The following is a 13,836-nucleotide window of genomic DNA, read 5'->3' as shown; positions in this document are numbered from 1 at the left end:
CATCCGCCACAGAAATTGCGATGCTCACAGGCGCTTTGATTTGTTTCTGATCTTGCTGAATTTTGCATTCTGCGCTCCGCGAAAAAAATGATTAAAAGCGCGCGTTGAAAGGTTTTCCTGTGTGCGTTCGCTTGCACTTCGCCATTTACATAATCAGCGGCATCATCGACGCACTTCGCCTGGCAATTAATTGCATGTTGCAACGGCAACTGTTGCCCGACATTTGAACTGCACAATTTTGGTGAGTCTCCTGCAGCCCACAGCCCATTAACCTTGGAGGGATGTGACGTGCCCTCCTCGGCCCTACGTGTTCCCTACAATTGCAGGTAGATATGTATGTAAGTGTATATGCCGGAATACCAGGCATCCTGATAATTACGTCACAGCGTGAGAGTTCTTTCCTTGGGAACTGCGGCAAATATGAATTATGATTGCACCGAAACGTGTCAATTGCCCAGCCGCCCAGCTATTCTCAAGGTCATTGTGGACAAAAAAAAAAGTAACAAGCCGCAACAAAATCTATTTATGAGTTCGAACTGTGCTTACACTGGGAAAAACTAACTTCAGCATTGAATTCTACATATAATCACTTTAATAAATTGGCATGCGACTTTATTACACAATGTATGGAAATAATTTTTACTATTCAAAAGAGATATCTTAGATTTTGATTTATGTTTAAGTTCGTTCATAAGTGATATGTAAGTTCAAAATTATTGGCTTTGCTTTGCCAAAATCACACATTGCACATTGTTTTTTAATAAATAAATTTGTTCAATACAGCTGCAATGATTTTCCCTGTAAAACTTTGTAGTATGTTTTATAATTTTCTTCCTGTGCCACGTTCGAAATTAGGCGAACGACAAATTTCGGACAGCCGCAGAACTCGGCCATAAACCACTTCGCCGACGTGAACCTCACACACCGGCCCGGGCAAATAAAGCAAATTTACGAATTTATGTTGAAATTTATCGATAATGACTTAAAAGCCTTCAGGACAATGATTTAATGCCCTCCGCCCGCCGCTCGCCGTGTTCGCACATACAACAAACACCGGCCCAAGAACAACATAGCAACGCCAACTGCGACTCCAAAGGCCAGAAAACTCTGATGTGGGTTTTTCAAATGTGAAGCCATGTTTAGATACGATAAAATTTAATTTGGTTTGCATTTGGGGCCTCGGATCAGCGGCAAATGATCGATGATCGCTGGAAGTGTGCGCCGATTTATTTATGACTTGATTTTCCGTTGCGATCATCAGATTTAATCAGTTCGCTCAGAGCAAGTCGCTTAAAATTAAATTATATTCGCATTATATGTTTTGGAGTAAATCAAATCGGCGATAACAGTGACAAATGGCAATAATGCGGATCTAGCGAATTAGAGATAAGGCCATATACATATAATATATTTTGAATTCCAGGTCTCAAGTTAAAAAAATTCATTCAGTCTGAATATCGTAACTGCCAGCTCGTCTCGTTTTCTTATAAGAAACAAATTAAGATGGAAGTTTCAGGTAAACGTGTTTGACCTTCTTCAGGTAAGAATGCATTTGAATTTCTTAGAGGGAATGTTCCACTTAAGATGTTATACCTCGCAGAGATTGTCTGACACACTGGAAGTGTTATACAAGACACCCTGTATGAAGGGTTTTCGGCAATGGTGTTTCTTTGGTCTTGGCCTGGCCAATTCATCATCGACACTTCAGACTGGTCAGGCTCTGCGCATAAATTTCATTACCCTGATCATCTTGCAGATCGGATCGATCCGAGGGAAAACCTGTCGCAAGGCTCGCGAATTTAGTTCAACTTTAATTGTTTTTTAACCAGCTCTTCGCGTTGGCTATAAGTGAAATTTGATTGATTTTCGAAGGGTATTTTACAAGCTCCCTTTTCCTACACAGACAAAAATTATTAGGCAAATAATTATTTGAGCCTTTCAAACAATTAAGAAAATTTAATAATTTTTAAGTTAAATTGTTAACTTATTTTGAAAACAATAACTTGTAAGCTCTCTATTTTTTCTATTTCTTAAGTGCCAACTTGAGTGGAGTTTATGTTCGATCTTCGAGCACCTAGACCTCCTTCGGCTGACCTACTCTTGGCTTTGTTCTTGGCCCAAACGGCAATCTCGGCACAGACGCAAGCCGTTCGCCTCGCTCGGCTGGTGGCTGAAACCCGTGCAAAAGTCGGGCGGTGAGGTGCTGAACGTAATTACATAATGGCGTAGTTAACCGTAATAAGCGCGACTTCTGCGCGCAGTGTGTGTCCTGAAAGGATTCTTGCCCTTTCTCGCCGACTCCTGTGGCTGCCTTTGCTGCCTTTTGCTATTTCTAGCCTTCTCCGTTGCTATTTTGCAGCTCTTTTTAAGCCGCATGCCATAACTCACGCTGCTCGTTGCCGCTCTCTTGTTGCACAAATTGCAGCTCACTTGGGCTGCCAGCGTTGCAACAATTACCGCCGAGCATCATTAAAAGCAAAGGTGACAAAAATTAGTAAACAAAGTGTTGAAAATTATGAGGCAGACGTAGCGCTGCAAGGTGTCGCGGAGCGGAGCAGGTGAAATCGGAGGGTCTGAGCTGGTTTTTCCTTTATTTTTTTTTTTAGCTACTCATGGCTCTTCTTTATTGCTATGATCTCGCTTAGAGTGATTAAATCGCTGAAATTGGCGGCGAATAAACTATGGTCGGATCGGCCACCCCAACGGGTGCCTTTAAATAGAATGATTGGAATATAATTTTGAGTTAGCCAAAGGGGGTTTTTGACTTTTTCACACTTAGTTAATCTAAAATAAACGTCCTAATTTTCTTCCTCTCAAGAATATATTTTTACTATTTTTTTTAATTTTTTAAATTTTTTATTAAGTATTACATTTTTTTTCTGAACTTTTTAATCAATTTGAATATACACAATTTAAACTAGGACAATTTTTTTGTATCCTAAATCTATAATAAAATTTTAGTGGATGGAAAGTGTTTAATTGCCAATAAGGTTTACCATTTTCTTAAATACCTCCCATTAAAAGGTCTGTTCTGCCTGCTTTCATATGTCTTACATTACAAGTTGTTATCTGTTTTTCCCATGATCGATTCGAGCTTCATCATTAAATTGCTTTACATGTTGACTTGTCTGTTAATCGGAGCAGAGACGGCAATTAGTCACAGGATGACTTTTGTTGCCATAGCTGCAATCTGTTGAGCTTGATAACAACTGGGAAAACAACAAAGCTTTGGTTGGCACTGCAGGGATGAGTAGAGAAGGGATGGGATTTCGGGGGACTTTCAGTGGACTTGTGCTGCAGTGGACACTCACTTTTGGTCGGATCTTCAGGACACTCACCTGCGATAGCCATCCAGGGGTAGAATGTGTGATTGCTGGCCTGGTGTAAACTGCTGGCGGCCGCCGTTTGGGCAGCGGCGCCCGAGATGGTGCAATTGGCATTCCAGGCTGTGCCCGCTCCGGCCACGCCCACGCCGCTCTGTACGCCTCCGGCGTTGCCGTTGCCGCCGCTGACACTCACATTACCGCCGGCACTGCCGCCGCGATGGCTAACGGGACTGCCGCCCGACGTGTCCAAGTAGCCGCCCACTCGGGAATCTGGGGTGCAGGCGGAGGGTCTAACGGGCATGCCGCCCGCCGGATTGTTCTGTCCGTTTGCATTGGCCGCATTACCGCCATTGGCATTGCCGGCTCCACCTGTTCCGCCCGCTCCGCCGCCACCACCGCCTCCGCCACCACCCCCGCCGCCATTCGAGCCGCCCGTGTTCCAAATGTCCTTGTAGCCATTCACCGCATCCGCCTTGATATTCAGGCAGTCCTGTTTGTAGGCTCCGGCTCCATCGCCGTATATCTTGTTGCAGGCGGCCGTTATGCTGGCATCGTAGGGCGAGTCCTGGGTGGTGCGCTGCAGATGGTGGTTGGCATAGGGACTCATGCCCAGCGAGAGGGGGAATCCTCTGTACGCGGCCGCCGCTGCACTGGCCGTCTGGTCGTGGTGGCCACCGCTGCCCATCGCCATTCCGGTGGCCTGGTGCGGATGGCCATAAAAGCCGGAGGCCTGCTCAAAGTACGAGTTCATTGCGCTGCTGGCGGTGAGAATCTTGGCGGTGCTCCGTCTGAGACGGGCTAAAAGTCGTTGGGGGCTTGACCGATTTCACACGAATTGGTTTCCAGGGATCTGCGATTTTTGGCGGATTTTACTTGTGTGTTTTCTCACTTTCGTCGCTTTCTGTGATGTTCCTTTGCCTTCTTTGGATTTAAACAAATTTTGTTAAACTTTTTTTTAAGATTTAATTAATATTTTCACTCCAAGTCTTTGTTGATTAATTTTTGTTTTTTATAGTTAATTATGTCTTATTATTTTTGTAATATTCTTGAAAATTTTTCTCCTTTGTTTTAGCACCAATTTGAATTTTCTTTCTTTTGAAGTAACCAATTTGTTTTTCATTTATTTAAATATTTATAAAATATTTTTCTGTTTGGTAAATATTTATTTCAAAAGTTAATATTTTTATTGCACTCTCCACGCGGGTCGTTTTAAAATTTTTTTAAGCACTAATGTTTGTTGAGACTTCAATCTTAATAATCTTAAATATTTTTCCACAATTGTTTGTACGATTTCACAAGTGTTTCGTATACTTTGTTGCGTTTTGGTTTCGGTTTTTAGCCAATTGCACTTTGCTGTTAATTGAATTCGAATTTGAATACTTGGATTGCGCTTGCCTTGGCACTATCAAAGGCTCGTAAGCGTTACGATTATTACTATGTTTATTGTTATTGCAATTATTATTATTATTTTTATGGTTTTAACGATTTGAACGGTTATTAGCCTTAGTGCTGACCGAACGGGCGCGAATGCGTCTGCTGACGGATTTCCTCGAATCTGGACGCCAATCTAGTGGAAAGCGACTTTTCCGCGCGGCATTCACGGGCGGACGCGTGGGCGAGCGGTAAAGCGCTGAGGGCCAATAATAACAATAATGCCGCTGATAATGTGGATAATAAAACAAAGCGCGCGCCTGTTATCCAATCCGTTGCCATCGAACGAATGTGGCACCAAATCGCAGTTGCCAGTGTTTTGACTTTGCTCTGCCGACTCAACTCACTCGACTCGGCCTAAAAACGAGTGGAAAACAGAAACAGAGAGCCAGCGAAACGCTCAAAACCAGATTGTTTTTGAGCGCTCTTGCGCTCTCTCTTGAGTGCTCAGTTCAAGTTTATCGGGGTGGGCGCCTCTCGTTCATTCATTCGCGAGGAAGGAAAATGCGCTCGCCGCGGGAAATTCATCATGGAGGAGGGCTGATTTTCCTTCAACTGAGTGGCGAAAAAACGCTCGACGGGCTGCCCGCCAGTTGCCAGTTGCACGCCAAACGATGCGCATCCCGTTTTTGCTCGGTTTTAGCGCACTCATGACTACAATTTCAGTTTTTCCTGTCTTTGTGCTAGAATATGGCTTACGCAAAATATTTATAACTATTTCTTTTCAATTTAAGCCGCCCATTTTTTAATTTTTCAATATTTTGGGATATATTTTGCACACAAATCGTCAATGTTATTTATGTGAAGCGCACAAGAACAAATATTAAACATGATATATTTTCAAAGTTTTGGTTTTAAAATTTGTTTTTAAAAGAGTAGTAGTAATATTGCAATTATTAATTTTATTTCTATGGAGGTAAAAAACAACCTACAAGGCTAATCGAATTTGTATAGGATACTTAAAAGGAAATGTATATAAATAAATAAAGGATACTTAGCACTTAGCAATTAGACCTTTAAAAGCGAATTATAATATATTAATAAAGACATAATTTTTGTAAAATAAAGTCCCGTGTTTGGCATTAGTTTATTGATGATAAGTCAACCCCAACTCGGCAGGGTACGATAATACAAGCCAGGGATCCGGAAAATTTGTGTGCTGCGGTTTTCCTTTTCCTATTCAAATTCAAATTCGCATTGGAATCCAAATGTTCAATCCGTTCGCCAATACTTTCAATGGGATATTAATGTCAATGTAAATATGGTGGGAATTGATGCTAATAAATTCATATGCATAATGCAAATAGATCGGGGTCTTGCAGACCGAGAACGCCGCGCCATTCGCGAAAGTTTCGCAAATATTTGTCAAAGTTTCCACATTCGCACAAACGGCTCGTAGATTAAGCCAGAAACCGACGGCGAACAAACAAAGTTGCTTGCCACAAGTGTTTGCAAAATAAACTTATTATAAGAAGACATTTACTTTTCTACTTTTCCAACCCCTGCCAGCGCCATTTTCCACCGCCCAAATTTTCGGTGCCAAGTCTTAAAAATCAACAACAAGCGAAAGATACAAAAACTTGCACAGAACACAGATACACACCACCACATACACACACTGACAAACACTTGAATCACATTCGGAGACGCGGCGACATTTTCCAAATATGCGACCAAAAGCCCAAGGAAAAGCGAAGCCAAAAGGCGAGAAGACCCAGAGCAAAGCAAAAGTAAAGTAAAAATCGCAGTCGCAACTGCAAACTAAATATCGTGAGTCGGGAATCCAGGACCCAGAAACTCGCTATCCCGCATTTGGGACCCAGGGGAAGGACACGAGTGCGAAGGACTCGCGGGGATGACAGAGAAATAGCCTCATAACCATTTGAAGCCATTCGAAGGCGCATAAAAGGATCACAACAATCGCCGAAATGAGCCATAATGAGCTCGTAAAAATTTTGCTACCTAATATACTCGGGAATCTTACGGGTACGAGTATATTCAAACTTGCTACGTTATGGGGTATGCAATGGGGCAGCGCCAGCTCCCCTCTGTGGCTCATGCTCCTCTCGTTGCTCTTACCTCCTGCAGGAGCTACTCCTCCTGCAGAAAGTTGGAACCCGCAGTTTTGTTTTTGTTCGACATCGATGATTGTTTTTTCCTCCGTTCTGCATTCTCGAGTTGGCTGAAATAAGAGGAGTGTTTGTAGTTACTGCTCGATTATGAATTGATGTATTTCTTTCCGAAAGGGGAAGCGTTTTTGTTGGAGAGTTTTCACCAATCACATTAATTTAAAAATTACGATTAAGATTAAACGAACTTTTTACTTAGAAACTAGTAACATTCTCTATAGCAGCAGAATTTATTTATTTCTTTCTTCTGGATGTGTAAACACGTTTTAACAATGGAAGCCCCCACCACGCCCACACAGCCCGAAAAGGGAGGCTTCGATTGTCTTGGCATAAAGTCGCAATGAGATTTTGCGATTCCTGATTCGCAATTCGATTCCCAGGCATTTGCATACAAAGCGATCTCATTTTCATATGGCCACCACCAGCGCCCCCGCTTCACTGTCATCGGTAGCTTGTTGCAGCAATTTACGAGAGCTTCCGTTTCGCGAAAAGGGGTATTAAGTGCAAAGCTCACACCTGTCCAAGTAGCCTGAGGTTGCCCAGTTGCCCAGTGGATATGGACAATGCTAAATGTGGCCAATTAGCCCCGAGGCGGCCGAATCCGTGGCCAAAACTTGACTCCTCCTTCACACCAACGCCTTGATTGATGGCCCCCATCTCCGTTCACCATTCGCTGTTGAGAACTGGTGCTGGGCAATTAGACAAGCCGTTTAATTGCCACCTTGGCAGCTCGTTTGCCTCCTCACCCGCTGTTTTATTGGCCACAATCGCTCAAATCGAGCGATGCCATCCGTATGCGTGCGATGGGCGCACCCAATCTAATCATAGTCCAAAACAGATACATTTGCTCCAGGTGGAAAGGAGGGAAATCGGGGGGAGCCACTTACGCAGCTAATAAAGCAGCAATTTGGCAGCTGGAAGCGCCGGCGCTGACGCCAGTCCAGAAACATCAAACGGCCAGTACCAGAGTATACTAGTTGCCCTCCTCCGTTCGAGATCAAAGTTTTCGTGGCCCCGAGGTTTATTTACACAGAAATGTTCAACAAAATACTGCCTGCACTCTCCGACTTGTTTACGTATTGTCTATAAGGATTTCGGCTGTGTCTTTCGGCATTTTTCTGTTCGATGCGGATCGGCACCTGTTAGATGGTGCACTGGGAAAAAATACTTGAAAAAGGCCGTAGCTATTGGGAAATATTTTTTTAAAATTATTAGTTCTTGCTTCATCATGTAGCGATTTTAGCAACTGCTTGGAGCTTCCTAAAACAAATAATCCACTTTACTAGAATAACTGTTTCTTACTTTTTTCTGTGTGAATTTGGGTGGTACTTTGAAGGGGCCTATCTCAACGCCCTCCAAATTTATCACCCCAATCGTTCAGAATTTTCAAAGTCAATACGCTTCGCTGTCGATTCTCGGTCTTTGATGAGACCGAAGCCAAATGATCGCGCACCACGTGGTGTCGACAAGTTAATGAGCCAACAAATGGCAGAATTTGATGCATTTGGCATTCAGATTTCTTATGTTGCTACTGATTAGAACCACTAATTAGATTGCGGAACCTTAGTAAGTTTTCTTAAAACAATATTTTGATGTCGTTATTATAAAATACAATATGTTTTTTAATAATAAAACAATACAACCTCTAATTTTTTTCGAATTCTTTTATGTTATCTTCACTGATATTATTTTTAATTGGGGCCTACAAACTTTGTAAATATTTATGCCAAGAATTATTTTTGAAATAAGCCAAACTAAAGCCTGAGAAATTTGAAATAAAGCCCCGCCCCCAAACAATAAGAGCTACCCATATAGTGCGACCTCCCACACCGACGCTTTTCCGAAAAATTTAATGAAAAATGTAATCCACAAAAAAATGAGCCAGAAACAATGAGTGAACGAAATGGACCAAGGAGCGAACAGAAATGAAACTACCGGGCGCACTTCCTCTGCAAATTTGAATGGCCCCGGCTACAATGGTCATAATGTACGCATGGATTAACCAATTACATTGCAATTTTAATTTGCAGGCTGGCGAAATTTTATTGCGAAATTGGCGGGAGCGCAAAATGAAATCGGCGCGCCGCGAATATGGAACGCATTGATAAGGAAATCCTGAGGGCCATGCAGCGGGTTTTTTGGGCGCGTTTTCGGTTTGGCTTGGGGAGTGGCAGTTGACCCGAAAGCAAGGGCCATGGCAAACAGAGATGCGAATAAGAGCACAAACAGAGGTCCGAATGCGCAATGCAATCCAACGGATTTAAGTTCTTTATTAACACTTAATAAATCATAGAAGGGCGGCTGGAGGTGGGTGGTGCAGGAAGGTTCCAACCGCCCCTGGAGCTCGTTTTCATTCCATTGACGACGCTTCGTCGGCCTCTGGAGGGGAAATGGTGGCCATAAAACTAGCGCCGGCGGACCGAACCGAACCGAGCTAAACCGGGAAAGGGCCGTAAATGCTTGTCCATCCATCCACCCATTCATCCATCTGCTGTCCGGCTGTCCGGCACTATCTGCCACATTGCGACAGTGTCAAGCATAAATCCTCATCATAATTCAAAGCATTGATCATCGCCTCCGACTCCCACTCGAATGGCAAAAAATGACAAATTGTTTGGCGCTTGCATGTGGCGCCTGCCCTTTTGCACGTGTGTTGCCAGTTGCAAGTTGCAACTGCAACTGCAGTAGCAGCAGTGGCACAGCCAGCAACAACAGCAGAAATTGCAACGGCAAATGCAACGTGCACAAATAAAATACTCGTAAAATTAAGCCGAGCGCTGCAGAAGCAACGGAAAAAATTTTCCTCTTTCATTTTTAAATGAAAGTTTATTATTGTTTTTGCCTGACAAGATAAGGTAAAAGTCGTAAAATTTTATTATGTATTTATGCATTAAACATTCTGCATTATGAATTTAATACGGAATTATAAATATTTGCGGATTTAAACTTAAGGCCTATTTGTGTGCAAGTGTCGTCAAATTCAGGTGAATCGATTGGAGGGAGAAGTGCGGTGCACAAAGTTGAATATTTAGTGCCCATTCATTGTGGGCACAACCATTCATTCTATTTAAGCCCGCTTAAAATTAAACATGTGTCAGTGCAAGGCGAAAATCGAACAGAAAACTCCAGTTAAGTTAGCAAAATCAATGGGAATTTGAATTTCGGCTAATAGCGTTTATTCTAATCGAAAAATCGAAAGAAAAACTTTAAAATTTCGCTCAACTTCTGGCCAAATCCATTTTGTTAAATATATTTTTTAAAGCATTTTATACATATATTATACATAATATTAAATAGGAATATTAAACAGAAAAACAAAGAATAAAAACCGCTGAATTTGAAATCGCGTGTAAAATTATGTTGTTATTGATTAAAGAAGTTATGTTTCTTTGTCTTGTGTAGAATTAAACAGATACAAGTTATATTTTCAGTTGAAATACTAAAGTTAAATATCCTTGAAGCTAATGTCATTTAGGCAACCATTAAGTCTCATTTGAATGTCGTTCCACCGTTAGGTGAATTTATAGGACGACTCGCGACCTGGACAGACAACTCGATGCATTTTCCAGCTCGAGTCCGTTGGAAAATCAATGAACGCAAAAAGCCCGGCCTACGGACAAGACATACAAATTTTCCAATTAAGCAGAACACGTTTCCTAACGATTATTTTATACAATCGAATCGAAACGAAGCCAATTAAGACTATCGACGACGACTGCCAAAGCGATTGCGTTAGTACGAATAAATCGTGAGGGGATTCCAAAGCGAGCTCCTTCGATTTGATGAATTAATGATTAAGTTGACGTGCCACCGACTGACGATCCACCGCCGGCTGTCAAATGAGACCCAATGCACACCCAAGGGGCAGTTGCAGGGGCAGCTTCAGCCGCAATGTGCAACAATTGGGCGTGCATATTCGTTAGCGAGTGCCACCAACGTTGGCGGTGCCGGTGGTAATTGAGGCGTGTGTGGGTGGGGGAGTGGCTGCCATTGCTTGACGAGCTGCAACGCTTAAAATGTTTGCAGATTGCATTCGCGAGATACGAATGCCAGGACAAGCACGCAGAAAAAAGGATTTCAAAAGACTAAAGCAAAAAAATATATTTGCAGCACAATTGCTTCATTTCTGGTAAGTGTCCTCATGTATATATAAACATCTTTTTTAATTTCTTAGGTTAAAAATAATCATTTTTTTCAATAAGGCCAACGATTTAATTGAATTACCAACTTCCTAACACAGCCGTACTCAAACAATATTGTTGTGGCTTGCAAAGTATGGTAAGTATCAAGAACACCTTTTTTTCTGGGTGTACCTGGGATGGCTGAACAATTGCGAGGCGCGCGATTTTCCATTTTTATGCCCAGCATTTCCACAATTCAAATTTGCACACAAAGTGGCAATTGGGCCCAAAACCGTTGCGAGCGCCTTTTATGGTCTATACAATCAGAGACGTACATAGCTGCAGACGGAGCTGCAACCGGCAACAGCCAACTGCCAACTGACGACTTGCAACCGCTCGTTGAGCGGCGAGGCAGCAGTGCATAATTGAATCGAAGCGCTCTTCGCGTTTCTTCAAATGAACGTCAATTAAAAATGCATCATAACCGCCCCCAGCGCCATTCCATAAACGCTGGCTTAATTTATTCCCCATCGGTGGGCCGGGAAAAACGGCCGCAGCGATTCTGGCCATAAAGCAAACCAGTCCCAGGTAATAGTTGCGTATTAGTGTTATGGCACCCCGCCAGCCGGAACCCGATATCCATTACCATCCGATGCTGCGGCCAGGTGGAGTGCCACCCATCTGGTCATCCGTATGCATGTTATGGCCACACTCACGATATAAACTCGTACAATGTGGACTTGATTGGCAGATCGGCCTGATGGATTCGTAACGTGTGTCTAAGAAGTAAATTATCTCGGGGGAAATTGATTGAAATTGATAAGCCGCCATTGATTCGCCAACTTTGAGCATGCAAAATATTTAATCAGATCCCAAAGACGTGATATTAAGGGTCATTTTCTCCGATCGTTCAAATAAATATAATGTATATGGATGAAGAATATATGAGATCAGACAATGCACTTTATTCGCTTCCATAAGCTGTTGTTTACTTTATGGGACTCACAAGTATTTTGTGTTTGAACATATTGCTAATCGTTTAATTCCCAAAGATCATAATAAATAACATGTAAACCTTAAATTTATCTACTTACACTTATTTCCTCCTTTCTACTCGAATTGGTTCCTTTTGAAACACAATATTTTTGACGATGAAGTGCAATTGTAATTTTGATGTTCTTTTGATGTTACTGTCATTGGGTCCGCCCATTCACATTACTTTCCACCATCAATAACTATCTGGCAAATGGCTTAATTAGAAAGTTTTCAAGTGTTCAAGTTGTCGTCGCTGAAGACTCCGTTTGCTGGTCTATCCGCAGGACATGGTTGGGTCTGATGCCTCCGCTCCACCCACACCCTTAAAGTTGGCCAGTCGCTGGATGTGGCCCACTAGTTCGGGCCAAAGGCAGCCGGCTTTTGGCCTTCCTACCCCTGGAGTGCAATCATCGGCGCCTTGGCGTGTTTGTGTGCAAAGCAGTCATAAAAATTACAATAAACAATCATCATTTCGATCCGTTTACACCCACTTTGCACGTTTTCGCAGGCCGTGGAAAGTGAAAAAGGATTTCGCTCAGGCTTACACCGCCCCAGTTAATAATGGTGCACTGAAAAAGAAACCTTTGATTACTTTACACTACTTGCATAGATCCTTTGGATATAAACTAAGTTCTAAATATATCCAATCTATAAAAACAATATATTTTATTAGCAATTACGTTTATTTTTAGGATAAAATTAATTAAGAGGCTTTATTTTAAATCAAATATCCTTTCCGCAGTGCATGAGGAAGGAGAGCGATGTTGTTGGGCAGCAACTAACAAGTAGGCGAAATCCGCGCAGCACCGCACTCAAACAAAAGTGCTCAATTAGTCGCCCTCAATCCGCAATCCTCAGTCTTCCGGATTAGGATGCAGATACGGGAAAGGGAGTTTGAAAATGAAGAGCTGCCAACAACCGCATGCAAATGCTCGGCCAATTGTTTGATGAATTGCGGCCAGAAGTCAAGGGTTCATTGCCAGGATTAGTAGGTAGTATGGTCCGCAGCAAATGTCTTCATTGTGTCCGAGGAATTTCTTTGGCCTGGTCTCTTTCGCTCTCCATTGTTTTGCTCTGTTTGGATGGCATGCTTTGCATAAGCAGTTGGTTCGGTTCACAGCGATTTCGGACCACAATTGATTTCTGACCCGTAATGAGCCCATACCAGGCACCACTGAGCCACTTTGCGGTGGATTAAGCCATCAAGTCGCAAACAAATTTTTACCGCGGCGCCTTAGCCGTTTGTTTTGGAGGTGGGAATGCGGTCATCAACCCGGAAGAATTATGACCGGAATCGTGCTGGGGATGGCACGGACATCTTGCCTAAAATATAGCTGAATGGAAAATATAAACAGAATAAATTGGGTATTTGTTTCTTAAATATGAGTGAATTGCAACTTGAGTCTTTGAGAATATATATTTATTATATATACATGGATAGCATAAAGGCAGATCTTACTTTGATTAGCTTATGCATAAAACTTCGCAAAGTAGATTTTTTGAAGTAGATTATACTATCTGAACTATTCAGAACCACTCACAACGAATCGTTTGTGACTGACATATGTCTGGGATTTGTGAGTCTTAGGGCTGGCTAATAAAAAAGCAAACATTGAAGTAGTGTGACAAGATGCGATAGAACCTGTTGCTGCTTTTAGCCCTCGTACCTATGTCGTACCACCAAATAGAGAATGAAACCATTTAAATTGTCGTAAAATAAATTTTATTGGCTCGTAAAAAGAAAAACCGGCAGTCGGCAATTAAATGCTAAGCAGAACAGAGCGGAACAAGATA

General features: G+C 42.4%; 1 protein-coding gene across 4 annotated transcripts in view; it reads right to left on the bottom strand.

Annotated features, from left to right (window-relative positions):
* LOC6727783 (homeotic protein ultrabithorax) overlaps nucleotides 1-4,347 on the bottom strand; it is a 75,565-nt gene extending 71,218 nt beyond the window's left edge. For 3 of the 4 annotated variants that reach the window (XM_039294542.2, XM_039294544.2, XM_039294545.2), the window contains exon 1: nucleotides 3,339-4,346. In XM_039294542.2, the coding sequence (XP_039150476.1) occupies nucleotides 3,339-4,077 (739 nt within the window). In that variant the 5' untranslated portion in view covers nucleotides 4,078-4,346. Of the gene's footprint in view, nucleotides 1-3,311 lie in introns of all 4 variants that reach the window. The other variant, XM_039294541.2, reaches the window with a different exon arrangement.
* Nucleotides 4,348-13,836: the final 9,489 nt, after the last annotated feature.

The sequence above is a fragment of the Drosophila simulans genome, chromosome 3R (genome assembly GCF_016746395.2).
Source record: "Drosophila simulans strain w501 chromosome 3R, Prin_Dsim_3.1, whole genome shotgun sequence".
NCBI lineage: Eukaryota > Metazoa > Arthropoda > Insecta > Diptera > Drosophilidae > Drosophila > Drosophila simulans.
Note: the sequence above shows the minus strand (reverse complement) of the source record. Positions and strands in the feature narration are given on the sequence as shown.